Here is an 18,581-nt window from a genome sequence, read left to right as displayed (position 1 = left end):
CCAAGACCACCAGTTCTGCCAATCAGTCATTCACATTTCCCACTGTTTTCCTCTATTGTAGCAAAATGTGAGAAGCTGCTCTCAGGCCACACAAACAATGCTCTTTATTGGTCTTTACTGAGGCATGATTGGGTGTCTGTGCTGAGACTGCCAGCCTCAAAGAAGGGCTGCTGGATGACATCTGGCAGCCTGGCTTTGCTACAGATAGATTTATGAGCTGTGAAAGATGGTCAAATTAACATCTTCTGCATTCTTGATAGGATTAGGGTTTCTGGGACATGCAGTCATTTGCATATTGCCCTGACTTACCACATTAGTACTGTGTTTGTGGCTCATTTTAATAGATTAGGGAGCAGCAGGGGCTTTCTCCCTTTACATCCTGCCATTTTCCAGTCACTCTTGGCAGTGACACAGCTGTGTTGGTTTAACAGACCTAGCAGAAATCATATTTCTTGCTCTGACTTCTTCTTGTTACAATCTTAATGTAAATCAAGAGCAGTAGCAGTTGGAATAAGCCTTTTCACTTGGGGCGGAATGCTCTTCACAAGGGGTGAGTTCACACAGACACACACAAAGTTGAATGATAATGCACTATGAGAGGCCACAGAAGTTGTCCCTAGGAGTTAAAGAGAGAAGATCTGACACAAGCTACCTTTCCACAGCCTCAAGCAACTGTTGAAGGTGTTGGAAAGCTTAATTTAATCAATAGAAACTTAGACAAAATCTCTGTTAGCATCGAATGCCTGTTCCTGTCCCTTCACCACCTCCCCACAAGGGACCCAGACCACATGATTTTTTTTTTCCCTTTAATTATGATCATCCAGTGTTGCTAAAATATAGCCTGGGCAGTCACTAGACTGGAAATGGCTTCAGTTTGCTGTGTGTGCTGAGTGACCATGGCCACACACCCCTAACAGCTCCCAGTGGTCTGCCTGAGCAGTGGCACAGGACACTGTCCCCCTCCCAGGAGACAGGGAAGGATCTGGGCTGGAGACACTGAGCCCTGGGCAACACAGGGCAAGGCTGACAGCAGGGGAGGGAGAGGGGGTGGGGCCCCTGTGGGATGACAGAGGTAGTGAGGTGAGAGTATGGCCAGTGCTGGAAGATGCTGTACAAGAACACCAGAGTGACCATCATGGGTAGGAGTGATAGAGGAGGATGTAAAATGCAGCTTAGATGCATCATTCTAGTCCTGTCACTGAAAGCGCTGGTGTGAGATAACCGAGTGAGCTGCACAAGACACGCTGAACAGGATTTCCAAGGTGCCTAGAAAAGAGAAGGGTGTCCAACAAATCGACTGTCTCAAATTTACAAAGAGTACTTATTTACACTTACTCCTTAATTAGGCTGTAATAATAAAAAAATAAATGAGCTGTTCTTCTTCAGGTAATTATGACTTTTCCAGTCTTCTCTTATGAGTTACTTACTCCAATTTTTACACTCACTTCCACTCTGATTTAAAGTTAGCTGGTGCTTCTTCTCTAGAGCAAATTAGTTGTACTGCGACTGATGTGTGATGGAAATATTTTCATTAACCTCATTCAGGGGTTAACTCAAAATTTCCAACAAGAAGTCTATTCCAAAATGGCACCTTAGTTTGAATAACTTGAAAGGAGTTAGCATCTCTGAGAGTCCACCACTCCAAATTGTGGGCAGAGGCAAAAATATACCTGAGCATTGGAACCTGATCTCCTTGGGCAGCAAAGAACATGAAGAAGACAACAAAACATCTGCACAACCAGGGCAGGTGAGGACCCATGTGAAAGGTAGAGCAAACTGTGACATTGTATTGTGCTAGCATTAGGTGTATTTTGTGATGTTATTTTTTTACTAAGCCATGTTTACCACAGGGACACATTAAAAGGAAAAGGCAGTCATTGCCAGGTGATTTGGGCTCTCCCCACCATGCTGATGCTGGCAGAAAGGGCCAGCTGGAGTCTCTTGGTGGCCCAGCCGTGTGTTGTCCCCATAGGTGCCCCCTGCACGTGGCTGACCCCCACCCCAGGGCTACCTCATCTCCCAGAAATGAAAATAGGAGCTTTATCTCCCTTAGATCTATAATAACTTCTTAAACCAAACTACTTTTTGTTCCCTGGCGCTTTTTTCCTACGTGACTATGGCACCATAACATTCCTGGCTCAGAGACATGCATTGAAACAAAGGGTCATGTTACAGCTGCTATTTGCCAGGGACTAATAAAGCTTTAAAAAGCCCCCAGAAGTGATTAAGATGCTGTTGATGTGTACGTGTGTGGCGGGGCCTGGTGCTGGAGGACGTTCATTGGCCCTGTGCTGGGTGGGATGACATCAGGCCCCACTTTCCATAGGGCCTTCAGCTTGCCCCGACGTCTGCTGAGGGCTGCAAGAGAATAGAGCTGAGGGGAGAAAACCTTCACACTACACCCTCTCGGCTCCAATGGGAACACAGGCAGCTCAGTCAGGGATAAAAGAACTTAAAAAAAAAAAAAAGAAGAGAGAGAGAGAGAGGGACTGTAGTCTTGGAGCTGCTATTAACAAGAGATGAATTGCAAGAGACCATTTCATGCCAAGGGACTTTAGAGAGCAGCATCCCCAAGAGCCATTAACTCTCAGCGAGAGTCGTGCTGAAGCCCTTTGCTGTCAGGACAGAAGCATGCATATAAATTTTATACCATTTGTCTTTGAGCAGAAACAAAAGATCAGCTCTAAATCCTCAACATCTTGTCTCAACTAACATGAAATAACACTCCCTTGTATGGCTGTCTTGTTATTCTTTTCCCATCAAAAGGATACTAGTGATAAATTTATTCATAATTTTGAAAGGTTTTGCTCTTAAAAAAGAAGCAGCAAACACATGGAGTTGAGGCTATATTTATTTCTGTTAGGGCAAATCATGCTGTTGGTAAGCATGGTGACTTTGGGAGGTGCACAGTAGTTTTTTTAATTGAAAAGGAACACAGCTTTAAAAAGTTGGCCACTAGACTTTCTTCTGCTTTTCACTAAACTAACTCTGAGGATGATACATCTCATGTATTTTCTAGTGCAGTCTGAAAAAGAAAGAAATTACTGTAGGACTTTTTACTATAGGCATTTTTGCTCTTTTTCAACCAAGAATTCAAACCTTTTAGACATTTTGGGACCAAGGACTTCCATTTATTCATGGAATGACTTCATTTATTCATCTCACATTCAAGATGTGAGAAAATCTGCTGAATCCAGTACTCAGATTAACAGGGGCTCTTAATACAATTTGCAGAATAAAATATTTTGGTTTTTATTAAATTAACAATGTGGGCTGAAGTAGATATTACATACAGTTTTACATTTCAGGATTTATATCTCTTTTATTGGACCAGATTTTGTCCTATGGATGTCCTTTGTTAAATAGATACTTTAACTTCAGTACTTTGTGAACACATAATAAGAAATTAGCTAATTCTGTGTTTTACCATGACACTTTCATCAAATATTTTCTCATTTTATGGCAGTCTAAATAGAAAATAACGTCATGTTAGAGTCTAATTACAACTAAATCCTAAGAAGTCTTGTTTTACATGGAGTAGTTATTCCTAGGTTTCCTCTAACAGATTAACACAGAACTTCTCCAGCTGATCCAACAGCCCTACAGTGGGTGTAAAATGGGTGAGTGAATTGCAGGGCACAGGTGCTGGCATGTGGTGGTGCAGTGTCTCAGGCAGTACCCAGCAGGCAGCAGGACCCTCTGCCCAGCTGAGCTGTTGTTAAATGCGTGTACCATCCAGGGTTCACGGGCCAGCAGCAAGGACAGAGCTCTGAAATACACATAGAAATAGATAGAATTTATATATCTATATCAGTAATTTTTTTTTTCTGTCAGTGAAGCAGCTGTGTGTTTCCCTGGTGTGCTGAGACCCCAGGGGCCAGCCCGCAGTGTTTGTCCTTGTTGGCTGGGGCTGTGTGGGAGCCTGGGGGAGGCAGAAGCTGCTCGTGGGAAGGCTGGAGTGGAGAGTTAAAATCAGAGCCCTGTGCTCAGGCCATGCTACTATTCAGCCATCAGGAATGTGGGCTGGGCTCAGGCTGTGCCTTGCTGCCCCTCTCACACCCTCTCCCCCCTTGAAGAAACATGCATCATTAACCATCTCAGGCCCTGAAATAAATTGGACAAAATATCTGCTTTCTGAGAGCCCAGCACAGCCTGTACACACTTCAGAAAGCACAGCACATACCAAACGAGGTTAAGCCCTAAAATGCTGAATTATTTCTAAAGCTGTAGATATTTTATACATGCTTGTTCTTAACAGATCCCTTCCACATAAGAAGGAGTGTAAAGGCTGGGAGAGTTAATCTAAACTCTGTAATACTGTACTGTTAAAAGCCTCTTTCATGTAACTGTGTTCATGAACTGAGCTTGGAATTCTTAAAAATCCAGATTATTACAAAGGAAGGGATTTGGTGTTTGGCAAATTGACAAAGCCTGCCATTCACTCACCTCATGTGCTGCTCAGCTTTACAGTGAGTCTCAGACAGGGCTCACAGCACAAGGGAGAGCCTGAAATATGTCAGAGGCAATGAAAGAGAAATGCCTAAAGACTTCAGGTTCTGTTATCCAACTAGCTCCCATTTGAAAAGTTCCTTCTTTTTTTGTGCCTCTGTCTTATTCTTACCATCAGATGTGGAAACAGTAAATATACAAACACAGGCAAATACATCTGGTAGAGATAAGGGTTGATTTATGACTACCTGACCAGATTTCACTTGTTGAACTTGTGAATTCAGAGGAATTGTGAAGGCATGACTGAGATGGAAAATTCAACAAAGATTTATTTCATTTATTAATTTTCGGATGTCATTTTATAGGAAGGGATTGTTACACACAGCAAGATGTATTATTGCCTGCTTTAAACTTGCAAATGAGTAACATTTTGTAACTGTTCCTTCAAAATCAGAAAGTGGTGAAAGAGAAAGTAATAGTTTGCTATTTAATAAGATCAAGAGTTTTCTATTTATAAGGAGAGTAATTAAAACCAGCTGAACTAAATGCATACCCAGATTCATCACCACTGATTTCTCTCCAAATGGAAAATCAAGGAATGGTATTGACAGCTCTTGAGCTTCTGTTGGAACCTGCAGACACTGAAATAAGCTCAGCAGCCAAAGGGAAGAAAACAATGCTGTGTGTGCAATATGGCACATAGCTGATTCTATATTTTTTATATCTGAAAATTGCCAGAGTTAGAGCTCCCAGAATTCAATATCCAGAAGCTAAAATGTCCATCAGTTGTTTTTGTTTAAAGGTAGCTTACTTATCCTTGAAAAACAAACCTAGTGTCCTGATATGTCAAACTGGCAGCACCCTTGTGATGACAACTCAAGCAGCAGCTGCATGTAGGGGTTGTGCCCTCTCATTAATTATGCCCAGGACCACCTTCCTCTGGGAGGGAAGAGTTTATCAGACCTGTGGGGCAAGCAGGCAGGGTTTGCCCTGGCAGGTTGGCTACACTGGCTCTTCTTGCTTTGGGCATCAGGTGGTCAGGAGGAGCTGAGGAGGGACGGATGAGAGGAGAGGAGCCAGCCAAGCGAAGAAGCAGAGGAATCATGAGGGGCCACCACAGCTGCAATAGGAGGGCAGAGGTAAGGTCGGCTGCAGAGTGGATGTGTAGACACATTTAGGTGCCTGAATGAAAGCAGGATAGCGGGGAGTGGGAGTGGCTGTGTGTGGGGTGTGACAAGTACGTGCTGTGGAGCTGCTGTAGAACTGGAAAGAAACAGTTTTTGTTGGAAGTGAAGATCTTGGCTACAAAGCATTCCTAGTTTTGGTTGGCTTAGCTGGTGGTGTCAGCTGTTACCTAACCATGCAGGAGGATAAGAAGGGTGATAAAAAAGACCACAGCAAAAAGCTATGATCTTCCACCTTATAAAACAAATCTGAGGATCTCGCTATAGTTTTCCAGCCTTTAGGATCTGCAGTTCAGTTTTTCAGTAGAAAAACTGAATATTTGTTGCTATTCAGCTCTAGGCATTGGTGTTATTAACCACAGTAAATGCAATTAATACAGTCTCTTGGGTTGCTGTATTTCATTAGTTGTTGCTGCTAAAAGGAAGACTTTGAGCTCTTTTGGAGAATCAGGGGAATAATGTGGTAAAACATAGAGCAAGGGACCCTCTTCTTTCTTCTCCCTCTTGAGTAAACAATGAATTTGTTCAGAGTTCCTAGTTGGGTTTTTAAATGCAGAATGATGTGGGTAATCAGCTTGGTTGCCATGGTGTTCCACCTTTGCATCTGATGGTGAGAAATGCAGGCTCTAACAGAACTGCACAAAGCTGCCGTGCCAGTGCCATGGAAGTAAAACAAAGCTTTGTTTTATTGCAAGATACTGTGCAATGCTATGGCCAGCAGCCTGCTCTGTGGCTGCTTGTGTGACATACACATGAACTGAAAGTGAGTTGTCGTTAAAAAAATAATCATGTAAGTCACATACGCCGATGATCAAGTTTTTGCATAGTGCTGCTGAGGATCATCCAGCTACTTGCTTAAAATGAAAATGCTTTGGCACTAAGAGCTGTGTGTGACAATTCTCAGCCTTGTGAGATCCACTGGGCAGATCCTTATTACTTGGTGGCCTTGTCACAGGCATCATGAAAACCTTATAGAAAGATTCTGCAAGTGTTCCCGGTCATGGGCAGGTGTCTGGGGCTGTGTAGGACCACAGGCAGATAAGGAGAGCTGGTTTGCAGAGTGGGCCATGCTTGTGGCTGCCCTCCCACCACCCCTCCCTCACCTGCACTGTGACTGTTCTCAGTCTATCTGTGGCGCTTGATACATGAATGAGGGCGGGGACCAGCAGGGGGTTCAAGCCTGCTTTTTTATTAAACCTGGGGTTTAAAAGTACAAAAGAAGGGCTAAAGGAGAGATTGCAAAGGCTCACACACTTACAAAGCTACATAAGCCACAGTTCTGTTTTGGTACTTGTCTGGGTTAGGTTCAATCTGAAACTGTTAAAATTCTGGTTTAGCTCTGTTGCATCATGTAGGTAGGCCACAGTGCATACCTGTGAGGCTGAATAACACTTTGCCCTAATAAGCTCACCAGCAGTTTAGCTGGGAATTTCAAACTTTTGCAACACAGTGTAGGAAAAAATGAAATTCTGTGATTCAACAAAGTAAATAATGCTGCCATAAGAATATATATGATGTGACTGAACACTTACTCATCTGTAATGCTAGAGCTTTGACAGAGGTGTCTTCTCCTGTGGGAGAGCTGATTAGGCAGTGAGTACTAGCCTTGGGAAAATACTGTTAGCTTCCTCTTCTAACCCAGCTGCTTTCCCAAATAATTCTTCAGGCTAAAAAGTAAATGTATGTGGTGCCTTCTGATGTGACTGCTTCCTTCAAATGCTCTTGTTTGAGGGGGACTGCGGTTTATTTTTGGCATTTACCTGTCTGCTTTATCCATGGTTGGTGTGGTTGTTTTACTGCACCCATCAGGGATTTGACATTTAATCACTGGTCTTGTTGTGGGGAGCATGATGGATGCTCTGCTGTATTGGGATGCTGCTCCTCTGTTCTCAATCTGTCAATGAGCCTAAGTGTTCTGCTTCAGGAAAGATGGATGAGCAGCAGCACTCTGAGTGACTGCAGGGATAATTTTGAGATATATCTGTGGAACAGTTGAACTAATGTAAGTATTTAACCAAACACCTCTCTGCAGACAGGTATAGTTCCAGTTTCTGCAAAAGTGACTCCCTAGCCGCTTATTTTTGAGTGAAAGGGCTGGGTCCTTCCAACCTTTACCTGGAGTGTTGCCCTGCTTTCTGCACTGCTGTACTGGACAGCAGGGTAGAGAAGTTGTTGATGTGCAGCCAGGTATGCACTGTAGAAATCACAATCCGTTTTTAAGCATCTGAGTGGGATGTGTCTAAAGAAGAAAAATTGGGACCAAGGAAAACTTGAGCTCTCCTTAACAAAATGTACCACGTTTTGTGTGGATAAAGCATTTAACATCTCAAACCCCTTTTCTTCCTTGGTAAAACAAGTTGCCTGCTTCAACACTATGCCATTAGCCAGATGAAATGCCATTCATCTCCCAAATCCAGTTTTTGTACCTAGATGCTTCTGAATTTTTTAACCTTTCTTTTCACAGTTGCTTTTTCACCAAATTCTGTTCATGCTCCTGTTTAAAGACAGTCAGTTGACCAACTGCTCTGAGGAGAAAGGACTGGACGGACTTGTGTAGTTTTTGAAATCTCTGTCAGCAAAAAAGTTCTTTCTAGTACTTACGGTTTAGTGAAGTCTCAGTTGTTTCTCATTCTGGTATAAATGCCTTCTACTCGCTTGATTTCATTGTAACTTGAGGCTTAGAGAAATTGATTTTTGGGGAGGGAATAGCTGTCTTTTCGTGCTTTTGTCCTTTGAAAACCTTTAATGTACTTGAGGGCACGAGTTGTCCCTAGGTGCTCTCACCAGCTTAGCTGGTGGGTGCCACACACTGTTCAGCAGCGTGACGGTGCTGCAGGTGTTACAGAGCTTTGACGAGACAAAGAATTACGTGAACTTCTTGTCGTAAAATAGTTACCGCTTTATTGGGGGTCAAAGAGGAAAGCTGACAGAGTCGGTGGGGCAGTGGCGGCGGTGGGTGAGGGCAGGCGATGCCGGGAGCATCCTGGCGCAGGGGACGGGCGGACCCGCTCCCTCACGCGGGCCGGGGCAGCTCAGCCCTCCCAGAAGCCGACGAAGAAGCTGCACAGAGAGTGCCACCGCTCGGCGCAGTAGGTCTCCGCGGCGTCCTCGGTGGGCTGCGGGGCGGGGGCCGGCGTGGCCGGGCCGGAGTCGGGCAGCAGGCGGAGCTGCGCCTCGGGCGGTGCCCGGCCCGGCCCGCACAGGCGGGCGCTGAGCGGCGCTCCCGGGGCGCAGGGATGGAGCCGCCGCCGCAGCCGGGACAGGATCTGCCGCCAGTACTGGTGGCTGCGGGTGCCGTAGGCCGGGCAGAGCCGCGGCTCCCCGCGGTAGGCGCAGCTCCGCGCCGCCCCGCCGCCCGCAGCCCGGCAGCTCAGCCGCAGCTCGCTGGCCCCCGCGGCCGAGCGCAGCTCCCAGCGGCACCGCTGCTGCTCCGGCGTGGAGAACCGGCCCTCCCGCGCCTCCTCCCGGCTAGCCCCGACGGCGGCGGCGGCCCCCAGGGTGGCCAGGGCCAGCAGCGCCAGCGGCATCTTCATCCTCGGCGCCGCGGGAGCCTCCTCGGTGCCTCAGCGACGAGGAGTCCCGGCGCGGGCCCCGCCGTCCCGCCGCATCCTCTGCGCCCTAGGGACACACGGACCGTGCCGGGCGGTGTCCCCGCGGCTCCCACCCTCTGCCCGCCCCGCTGGAGCGCAGCCCCCGCGGTCGCGCCAGCCCGAGCCGGGCGGGGCTCGTCCCAGCAGAGGGGCGCGGAGCGGGCTTGTCCCTCCAGGGTGGGGCTTTTAGCCCTGGGGTTTTTAGCTTGTGTCCGTCCACCCTCCTGCTCCACTGACGGCCCGCCGATGGCTGCGAGGTCCCGGGATCGCCCCGGCCGGGAAGCCGCGACGGGACAGCGCCGGCCGGGAGCTCGCACCCACCGGCTGCGGCATCGCAGCTGCGAGGGTATCACTGCTGCCGCTCGGCTGCCAGACCCGCACACGGGCAACCCGCTACCCTAAAGCCCCGTCCTTCTGCCCCGCACCCGGTTTCCCCCCACACGCCCCGGTGTTCTCCGCGCTGTCCCGAGGCACTCACGGTGCGCTGTGGGCTGGCTGGCGGTGCGGGACAGGCGTGCGCGGCGGCTCCGCGCTCCGGGCTGCCCGCGGCGGGCCCGGCACGGGGGTTATCAATGACCGGGGGCTGCCCCCACCGACGCCCCTCCCCGGCCACCGCCCGCGGGGGACAGCGCGGGGACACGCCGGCAGCGCTGTGCCCCGACGGCACCGGCTGGCGGGAGTTTCCCCACACACGTACGCACAAACACACACACACATACGCTTTGTTCGAGGAACCCGCACGCCGGTGCCTCAAAGCCATCCCGGGACTGCGGCACCCCTGGGAGGTGGACAGAGAGGGTCCGGGGGCCGAGCCGGGCAGCAGCAGCTTGGCTGTGCGGGTATCTCCCCGCGGGGGAGGAGGGGGGAATGGTTGTGTGCCTGGTGGACGAGAATCGATTTATTTGTTTTCCTTTGCTATTGATGGAGTTAAAAGGGATTCTCATTTCAGAAGGAAAATAGCAGTGTGGATTATTTAGGATGGTTACTTTTTGATAATGTGGTGACAGTCTTCTCTACAAGAAGTGTTTTTTAAAAATGCCGGAAGTTTTATGAGAACGTAGACACAAGCTTTATGTTACTGCACGTTTGGGGATGGGAGATCAGACCCCTGTTTCAGAAATCTCTCATCAGAATTAGGCTCTCAAAATCCATGTGCTTCAGTTTCATAGGTGATGAACTTAGCACATCTGTTCCAAATTCCTTATTGTTCTGACTCTATTATTCAAAGATGAAGGCACTTGAGTTACCAGCAACTTCCTGCTGTCCTCTCAGTATTGGACCGGCAGAAGAGCACATCCCCTGCTCAGCACACTGAGCCCAGCCCTGCACTGCAGAGATACTCCTCACCCAGGGCACTTGAAGGGGAGGTGTAGGCTGTCCCTGAGCTGTCACAAGGTTTTGGAAAAACTATTATTAATAGGCATATATATATATAGTCACAGTCATATACCCTATGTATTTATACCCCACATTTACATTGCAGTGGAGATCTTACCCAGACCTTTGTTCTGTTGGTGTAATTTAGTAGCTGGACCACAGCTGTCCTGCAGGGCAGTGAGCCTAGTGCAGACCATGAGCACTGATGCTCACCTCTTGACAGCTGGTGACAGCACCCTCCCTGCTGTGCAGAGGACACCCAATGTCAGCTGCCACCCTGGCCCTGCACAGTGACCAAGCTGTTGACAGAGCAAAGCTAAAATGTAGCCTTCTTTACAAAAAAACGTAAATGTCGCTGTAATGAAGACTGACTTGGACAGTGTCATCTGCTCTAGGCTTTCCTCTTGTGTTGTCTCTCCTTTACAATGACTTCTTCAAAGATCCCCCATGCTTATAGTAGGCTAAAATCTGACAAACCATCCCAAAAGAATGCCTCAGTTACATGTGGATATTTGGAGGCTGTTCTATTTTAAACAAATAGTATTTGCCACAATGTCCCACAACATCCTCCTCTCTGAATGGCAGAGGAATGGGTTTAATGGGTCAACTGCTTAGTGGATGGGGAGTTGGTAGGATGGTCTCATCCAGAGGATAGTACTCAATGGCTTAATGCCCAGATGAACATCCGTGGCAGGTGATGTCCCTTAGGGGTCCATATAGGAACCAATGTTATTTAATATCTTCATCAATGACATAGACAATGGGATTGAGTGCACCCTCCACAAACTTGCAGATGGCACCAAGCTGAGTGGTCTGGGTGACACACATGAAGAACAGGATGTCATTCAGAGGGATCTGGACAAGTATGAGAAATGGGCCCATAGGAATCTCATGTTGTTTAGCAAGACCAAGTACAAGGTGCTGCCCTTGGCTTGGGGCAACCCCTGGTGTCAGTACAGGTTGGGAGATGGACAGGTTGAGAGCAGCCCTACCAAGAAGGACTTGGGGCTGCTAGTGGATGAGAGGCTGGACATGAGCCAGCAATGTGTCCTTGCAGCCCAGAAAGCCAATTTTAACTGGGCTGCATCAAAAGCAACGTGCCCAGCAGGTCAAGGGAGAGGATTCTACCCCTCTACTCTGGTGAGATCCTACATACATCTCTGGTGTCCTCAGGCATGGACCTGTTGGAGTGGGTCCAGAGGACAGCTACAAAAATTGTCAAAGGGCTGAAACACCTCTCCTGTGAAAAAAGGCTGAGACAGTGTGGGTTGTTCAGCTTGAGAAGAGAAGGTTGTGGGAAACCTTATTGCAGCATTTAAAGGAGGCCCATAAGAAAGATGGGGACAAACTTTTAGCAGGGCCTACTGTGATAGGACAAGTTGTAATATTTAAACTAAAAGAGAGCAGATTGAGACTAGATACAAAGAAGGAATCTTTTACAATGAAGGTGTGAAGCAGTGGAACAGGTTGCCCAGGGAGGCTGTAGATGCCACATCCCTGGAAACATTCAAGGCCAGGCTGAACAGGGCCCTTAGCAACCTGCTCATTGCAGAAGGGGGTACTAGGAGACCTTTAAAGGTGCCTCACAACCCAAACCACTCTATGATGTGACTCAGTGGAGGAAAGAGAATAATTTACCTTTCTGTGCAATAAGTCCTAAAAAGGAAAGACTTCTGCAGAGTCTGAGAGAATGACTGCTGGAGAAGAGGTGGGATGTAGAGTCCATTCCCTACTTCAGGGAAGGGAGGAGCATTTTCAGATAGATCTCCCATTTCCTAGTTGCATTGCATACTTGGAGCTCTCCCTAGTTGGTAGTTTGGAGTGGAGGGGAAATGGCAAGGGAGAGAGGATAATGAGAAGGAAATAGAATGGCTTAGGCAACAAACCATAGGAGGGGTTTGCAATCAAGAATTGTGAGTGAAAGCTGGTATCTCCTCTTGGCCTGTAATTACATAAAGAACCATCTCTGAAGGACAAGCTTAGCTGACTGTTAGCTGTGTGTGGCTCCTTTCTCAGCGTGCTAGATTGTGTGTATTGCTTTCACGGGTGCTGAGGACCCCCCATGGGCTGTAGGAGGAATCTTGGCATCGAACTGAGGGCTGTGGGTACCATGAGGCATAAAGAACTGCATTGTGACTTTGAAACCCTCCATGGCTCCAATGAGCACGTGGCATGTCATGTGCCTTAGCTTAGGAGTCTGCCAAACCTTAGAGTTGCTTTCAAATTAAGTTCTGACCACCTGTAATTACTATATATTAGTACAATGAGATCTTTGTCTGTTTTCTACATTCCACTGCTATCATTTATGCAGTGTGAAATGGAGTTGTCTAATACGTTTGAGATCACTTTTATAGCAGTTTATTCTAATAATATCACTGGAGGAAAATATTACTGTGTTTTAATGAACATGTTGCTATTACATTTTTTGACAGATTACATTAAATCTCATACAAGTTATTACTCTTCAGGAACTAAGAAAAGAAACTGAAACAGAATGAAACTTTTCTAGCCTCCCCATACAGTGATTAATCTTCCTTAATCTTCTTTGCCATGTTCTCTTTGTACCTATGTTTACACACACATTTTCCTCCATGATCGTGACTCATCTTTTGCCGTAAAGCAGATGTTAGTCTTTGATACTCATTGCTTCCATATTAATTTTCTTATATAAACTACAATTTTATCTCCCTGATTTGATGGGGATATAGTGGGGGAGGGCAGGAGGGAGAGAAGGATCATTCTTACATTATTTTGTCCTGTGTTTGCAGTTTAAATCTAGTTAGTCTGTGGTGTTGTTGTAGCTGGATTTTGACTGCTCTTTCCCTACTGTCCACCTCACCTTAGAAATAACATTTATAGCTCTAAAAGTCAGCTGGTTATGAAGTTAATTTTGAAAATGTGATCAGTGTGCACTGTGGCAGATATAGTTGCCTTGTTTCTGCAGAGAGCCTGAATCAAATCCCTAAGGAGTTAACAGGCCTGTCCATCTAAGCAAATGACATTACGAGTGTGCTTACTATGTCAATGCTACCAGAAGACTAAACTGGAAGGAATTACAGATATACCATGTTGGATGCAATTTGGAATCTAAAGATTCTAAAACAAATTCCAAGTTAAAGTAAACACTCATAGGACCAGTCTAAAACATGGGATTCAGTTCAATAGAGAGAAGTGCAAGATACAGGTCTAAAACACCTGCACAAATTCAAGATGATGGATGTTGACTGAGTAAAGTGTCATAGAAAAGCGTGTGCTGTATGGGATTCACTGTAGCTGAATGTGAGACAACAGTTGTCCTGCAACTGCAAAAAAGGCAAACACGTGAATAAGAATCTCACCTATAAGACACAGGAAGTAAGGCATTGGCCAAAACCAGGCTTTGAGTGGGTCATTGTATTCAGATTAAGTTTTATTCTTCAAAAAAAGATTAAGATCAACTGAATTGAGTCTGTAAAAGAACACTGAGAGTATCACAGACCTAGAAAACTCGATTTATAATGGAGTGATTTAAACAATGGGCTTGTTAACCTAACAAAGAAAAGAACTAAGTAGGTAAATATGGCAATAGTAAAAATTGAATCTATTATCTAGTGAAATCTATTTATGCATCTTTTAATTTTAGAAGTTCAGATCATACCCTTAATCACACTTTTAATTAGTCAATAAATAAATTATCCTGTTAATTTTTAACTCTGAATTGAAAAACTTATATTCTGTATTTATAGGCCACTTCATTCACATTGAAGACATTGCCCAGGAAACTGTTAGGGCTTTGACTTCAGAGTTTTGATCTTTAAAAGTTCAGTTGAATTAACTATTTGCATTTTATAAAAACTCTAGTCATTATGAAAAATAATATTTATTTCTCTTACTCCAGTCCCTAGGATTGCAGCAGCTGTGAATGATTGCAAGAACAGTGTTGCTTTACAAGTGGAAAGTAGTCAGTCTCCAGCCCTGTCATTATAAACTCCTTTTCAGAGAAGTGGGTAGGGTAAACAATGTTGATGGTTCATAAACCTAAATTGTTTAAAATATACAAGACTACGGCTGTGTTTAACCTACTTGTTTGAGTTATCAGTCTTCCAACTTCTTGTTACTGGCTCAAGAGAATAACATCATATTTAGCGTGTCTACAGATTGACCTTCTCAATTACCTGGTTTTGTTTGGAGCAAGCCAAGCTCTGCATGGTATAAAGACAAAAACTGGCACTGAAGAGCCTTGCAGAGACATTTGTCTCAATTTGGTCATGAAGCAAAATGAAATATTATCTTACACTGGGAAGGTGCCCAACAGTGCCATTCATCTCTGCTGACCACCTGAGAAATTCAATCCCTAAAGGGTATCATGTATTTACTGACTTTACTGGTAAAGTGCTTGTCTAGTTATGCTGAAGGATCCTCTGTGTGCAGGCAGCTGTGAGGTCCCTTGCTCTGAGCTAGAGCACTGCAAGGCAAAGCTGTGAAGCATTTTTTATTCTCCTTCCGTCACAAGCTGGCAAATAAGCATGACTACTGAAGAATTTTGTAAAATTACGTACAGGTTCATTTACTGTTACACCTTTGACTTGCAGACAGCTGAAATTCTAGGGTCTGTGCCCTGTCCCAAATTGTATAGAAGGAACAAAGTGTAAAAAGAATTTCCTTGCTCAAATTTTCCCTTTCTGAAGTCTCTCTTAGGTACGGTTTAGGCACTTTTCTATGATGCCTTTGTCCAGTTTTTGACATGTTTTTGTGTTGATTCTTTCTTTCTCTGCCAGTAAACTGCTACTGAAGTTCAACACAACCTCTCATTTGAAAGATAGCTTTTTGTGAAATGATAGAAAAATTAAAGAAACTGAATAGTATTGATCAGGGGATTTATAAATCAATTTCTTATGCTTCAGGATTGGTTTGAAATTATCCTTGTGCCCATCCTACAGTCAACAGATCGTTGACTGAATGTGCTCTTGGAAGCCAGGACATAGCAGGGTGGTTCAGAATCATCCCAGAATACATTTTCTCCTCAATTCATTTGCTTTAACAGAAAATATTCCACATATGTTTCCACCGTCTTTACTGTCTAACATTCCCTGCAGGCTTTTTCACAAGCTGGTCTGAGTCATTTGCCTTGTGTTCTCCAAGGCTGTGTTTTCCCACTGGAGTTCAGGAAATAGTGAATTAAGTTTTTGGTACTGGTTCTTTTGCTCCATAGGAACCACTTTTTTCCTTGCACCATGTATATATTACATTCTTTAATTGACTTGTATATTCTCAACTCAGACTATTGTATTTCTGATTAGAGATGCATATTTGCATGTTAATTTTTCTAAGTACATAATTTTTCATATTTCAATTCCACCTCTTAAATGTTTTTTTCTGTAATCTGCTTTCCACTGTGAGGATGTTGCTTTGTCTGCCATGTAAAGGTTACCATGCTTACTCTTTACCTTTATCAAACAAACTTTTTCACCTTACCAAACAAACTTAGGAAGTTTTTAATTTTTGTTTCTCAAATGGTTCTCAAAGAGTCGTTGTAGTCTCTGTTCACAAAGAACCCATATGACTGACCACTATATCCTACCTTCATTCTTCCCTGTGTAATTAATGGACGGATCTCAGCTTTGACAATACTCCTTGTTGAGCTGGGTATGGGAGGGGCTAGAACATCCCTACCACTCCAGGCTTTTCCATCAGCTGATCATAATTGCAAGTGTTGTGAAAGACTTGGTCTTTTCCATTCTTTAAGCTCGTTCAAAATAACAGTGAAGGAAATCAGAGAAAGAATTTTTTTCAGCTTGTACTAAACAGAGGACTTCATTAGGATGCCAAAAAGACCTTGTCCCTTCATAGAACTTACGGTTGGTCATCCTACAGTCAGTTTAAAGAAGCTGAAAATACATTCCTTGTTGTTGTAGCAACATGCATACAGAATTAAAAACCCTTGCAAGTACTGTAGAATGAAAACGAGCTCCCTTTTAAATTACTCTTCGCCCATTATTTTAGACACGGACAGAAGGGGTGAGGGGGACCCATTTAATCTGAACACTTCTAGAAACATGAAGTGTTAAAATTAGCTCAACAAATGCATCTTGACACCGTTTCTTGGCTGCAGTGTGGTGGAGATGACCAGCATGCCAGGAAAGGTTTATTTTGTAATTTAAGTGACAAGAGTAGCTGAGGAGCAGACGGGTGTGGGGAGCTAAAAGGGTGCGGGAGATCAGCTATTAAAACGTTACCAGAGAGTGCTTCTATCAGATGGTGTGAGAGCACACTTTTAGTGAAGAAGCAGCAGGAACATGAGGAGAGCAGACGGCTGGTAATGTAAAACCTGGTACTGTAGCATGAGCTCCTCATTCACCACGTATGGGAGGAAACATGTTGTATAGATCACTGAGAAAACTCAGAGGGTGGGTTTGCTTCTCATTTTTCCCCTACTTGTGAAATGCAAGGGAAATTCACATTCTGAAAATGTAAGTTGTGAGGGTTTCATTAACAAAATGTAATCGCAGAGCTTTTCAAAGAGGAAACAAATTATGATTATTTAACAAACAAATTGTAAATAGAAGACTGAGTTCTTTGAAATACGTCTTGCAGATTGAGTAAAAAGCTTCAAGGCTATATGGTGGAAGACAAATTTAAGAAAAAAATAAATTTCTAGAACCAAAGGTCTGATCTACCAGATTCCAGTTAAAATTCCAGAAAACGTAAATGGAAAATTTATAAAATATACAATAAACTGTCCAGGTATGTTTAATTTTATTTCATGAAAAAATAATAGAAATAGTCCATTTTTAATTGAGAAAAATGTAAGATTGATAATGCCTGCTGAATATCAGCACAGTAAAATATCTCACCTGAAACTGGAGCAAGGTCAGACATTTAACTTGCCCAGACATTCAGTTTATTCAGGCTGAATTTTTTTACCTGCTCACAGACTGAAGGCTGGAGATTTGTTCTGCATGGTGTGAGCTGATATGTAGACTATTACAAGGAAAAGTAAATGTCAAAAGAGATAATCATAAAAGATGTCCTGTACCTAAAGGGTGGATGTTTTTCTAAGGAATTTTCTTATGGGTTATGTTTATTTTTTTACATGGTGGTTTTATCTAAAGATCTGAGGCAGTGGGGAGAAAGCAGGTGTATTGCACAGAAGCAAACAATGAAGTTGGCTCTGTCCTATAAATTTAAGTGATTTTTATGGGGTGGAATTGCACAGGCTATCCAAACCCTTGTATACTCTGGCAACATATGATTCATGGCTCTTGTATTACAAAATTAAAATGAGTTTGATATTGTGTTTTTAAAGCAATTGCCAGCTCTATGTCAGCACCCTCAGAGCCCAGGTGCACACACCTATGAAAGGCTTCTGGTATGTGGAGAATTTCATGTAGAGAATTGTGAAAAGTTTGGAAGTGATAAGAGACTTTCTACTCAAAATGTAATTTTTCCTTCTCACAACATAGCTGCTACTCTCCCAAAAGAATTTAATTACTTTCCCTGTGACCTTGCTACTCTCAATATGTACCAAGGGATTAGAAAAGTAGGAAAAATAGAATAAATAGACAAAATTCCTTCTCTTAAGCCCAATAAGAGTTCCCCACCCCCAGTTTGGAAAGAAAAATTAATCACAAAACATAAAAACCAGTTTTAGTGCTACAGCTTCAGAGTTATGGAGAAAGTAGTTAATTCATCCCCTTTGCTCTGCAAAAAAGGAAATGTGTGTTATTTCTGTGGTACATACATCGAAACTAAAATACAGGTAGGACGTCAGAAATGTCAAAAACCCAGGCAACCTGAGAGGCAGATGGACAATCCTGTTCCACTGGAGATGTGGGCTGGCTCTGACTGTATTTTGGTGAGGTCTAAAGGGAGAAAATCATGTAAGTGAAGTTCTGCCCTGACACTTCGCTGCTGTCCCTGTGCTGCAGCCTGCCGTTCCCTCTGCGGTGTGATGGCTGCAACACTTGGTGGCCACCAAACCTCCAAGCAGGACCTGGGACTT

General features: G+C 44.5%; 1 protein-coding gene across 1 annotated transcript; it reads right to left on the bottom strand.

The window, feature by feature from the left end:
* Nucleotides 1–8,593: 8,593 nt before the first annotated feature.
* On the bottom strand, nt 8,594–9,182 carry FGFBP3 (fibroblast growth factor binding protein 3). The gene has a single exon (XM_050305433.1). It carries the CDS (start codon nt 9,164–9,166, stop codon nt 8,666–8,668), a length of 501 nt encoding a protein of 166 aa, XP_050161390.1. The 5' UTR covers nt 9,167–9,182; the 3' UTR covers nt 8,594–8,665.
* Nucleotides 9,183–18,581: the final 9,399 nt, after the last annotated feature.

Source organism: Myiozetetes cayanensis, unplaced genomic scaffold, assembly GCF_022539395.1.
Source record: "Myiozetetes cayanensis isolate MyiCay16 unplaced genomic scaffold, myiCay2020 scf10, whole genome shotgun sequence".
Classification (NCBI taxonomy): Eukaryota; Metazoa; Chordata; class Aves; order Passeriformes; family Tyrannidae; genus Myiozetetes; species Myiozetetes cayanensis.
The sequence above is the reverse complement of the archived record's forward strand: the minus strand, read 5'-3'. Positions and strand labels throughout refer to the sequence as shown.

Coding starts and splice junctions, on each gene's coding strand:
- FGFBP3 (XM_050305433.1), bottom strand. CDS start 9,166: ATGAAGATGCCGCTGGCGCTGCTGGCCCTGGCCACCCTGGGGGCCGCC.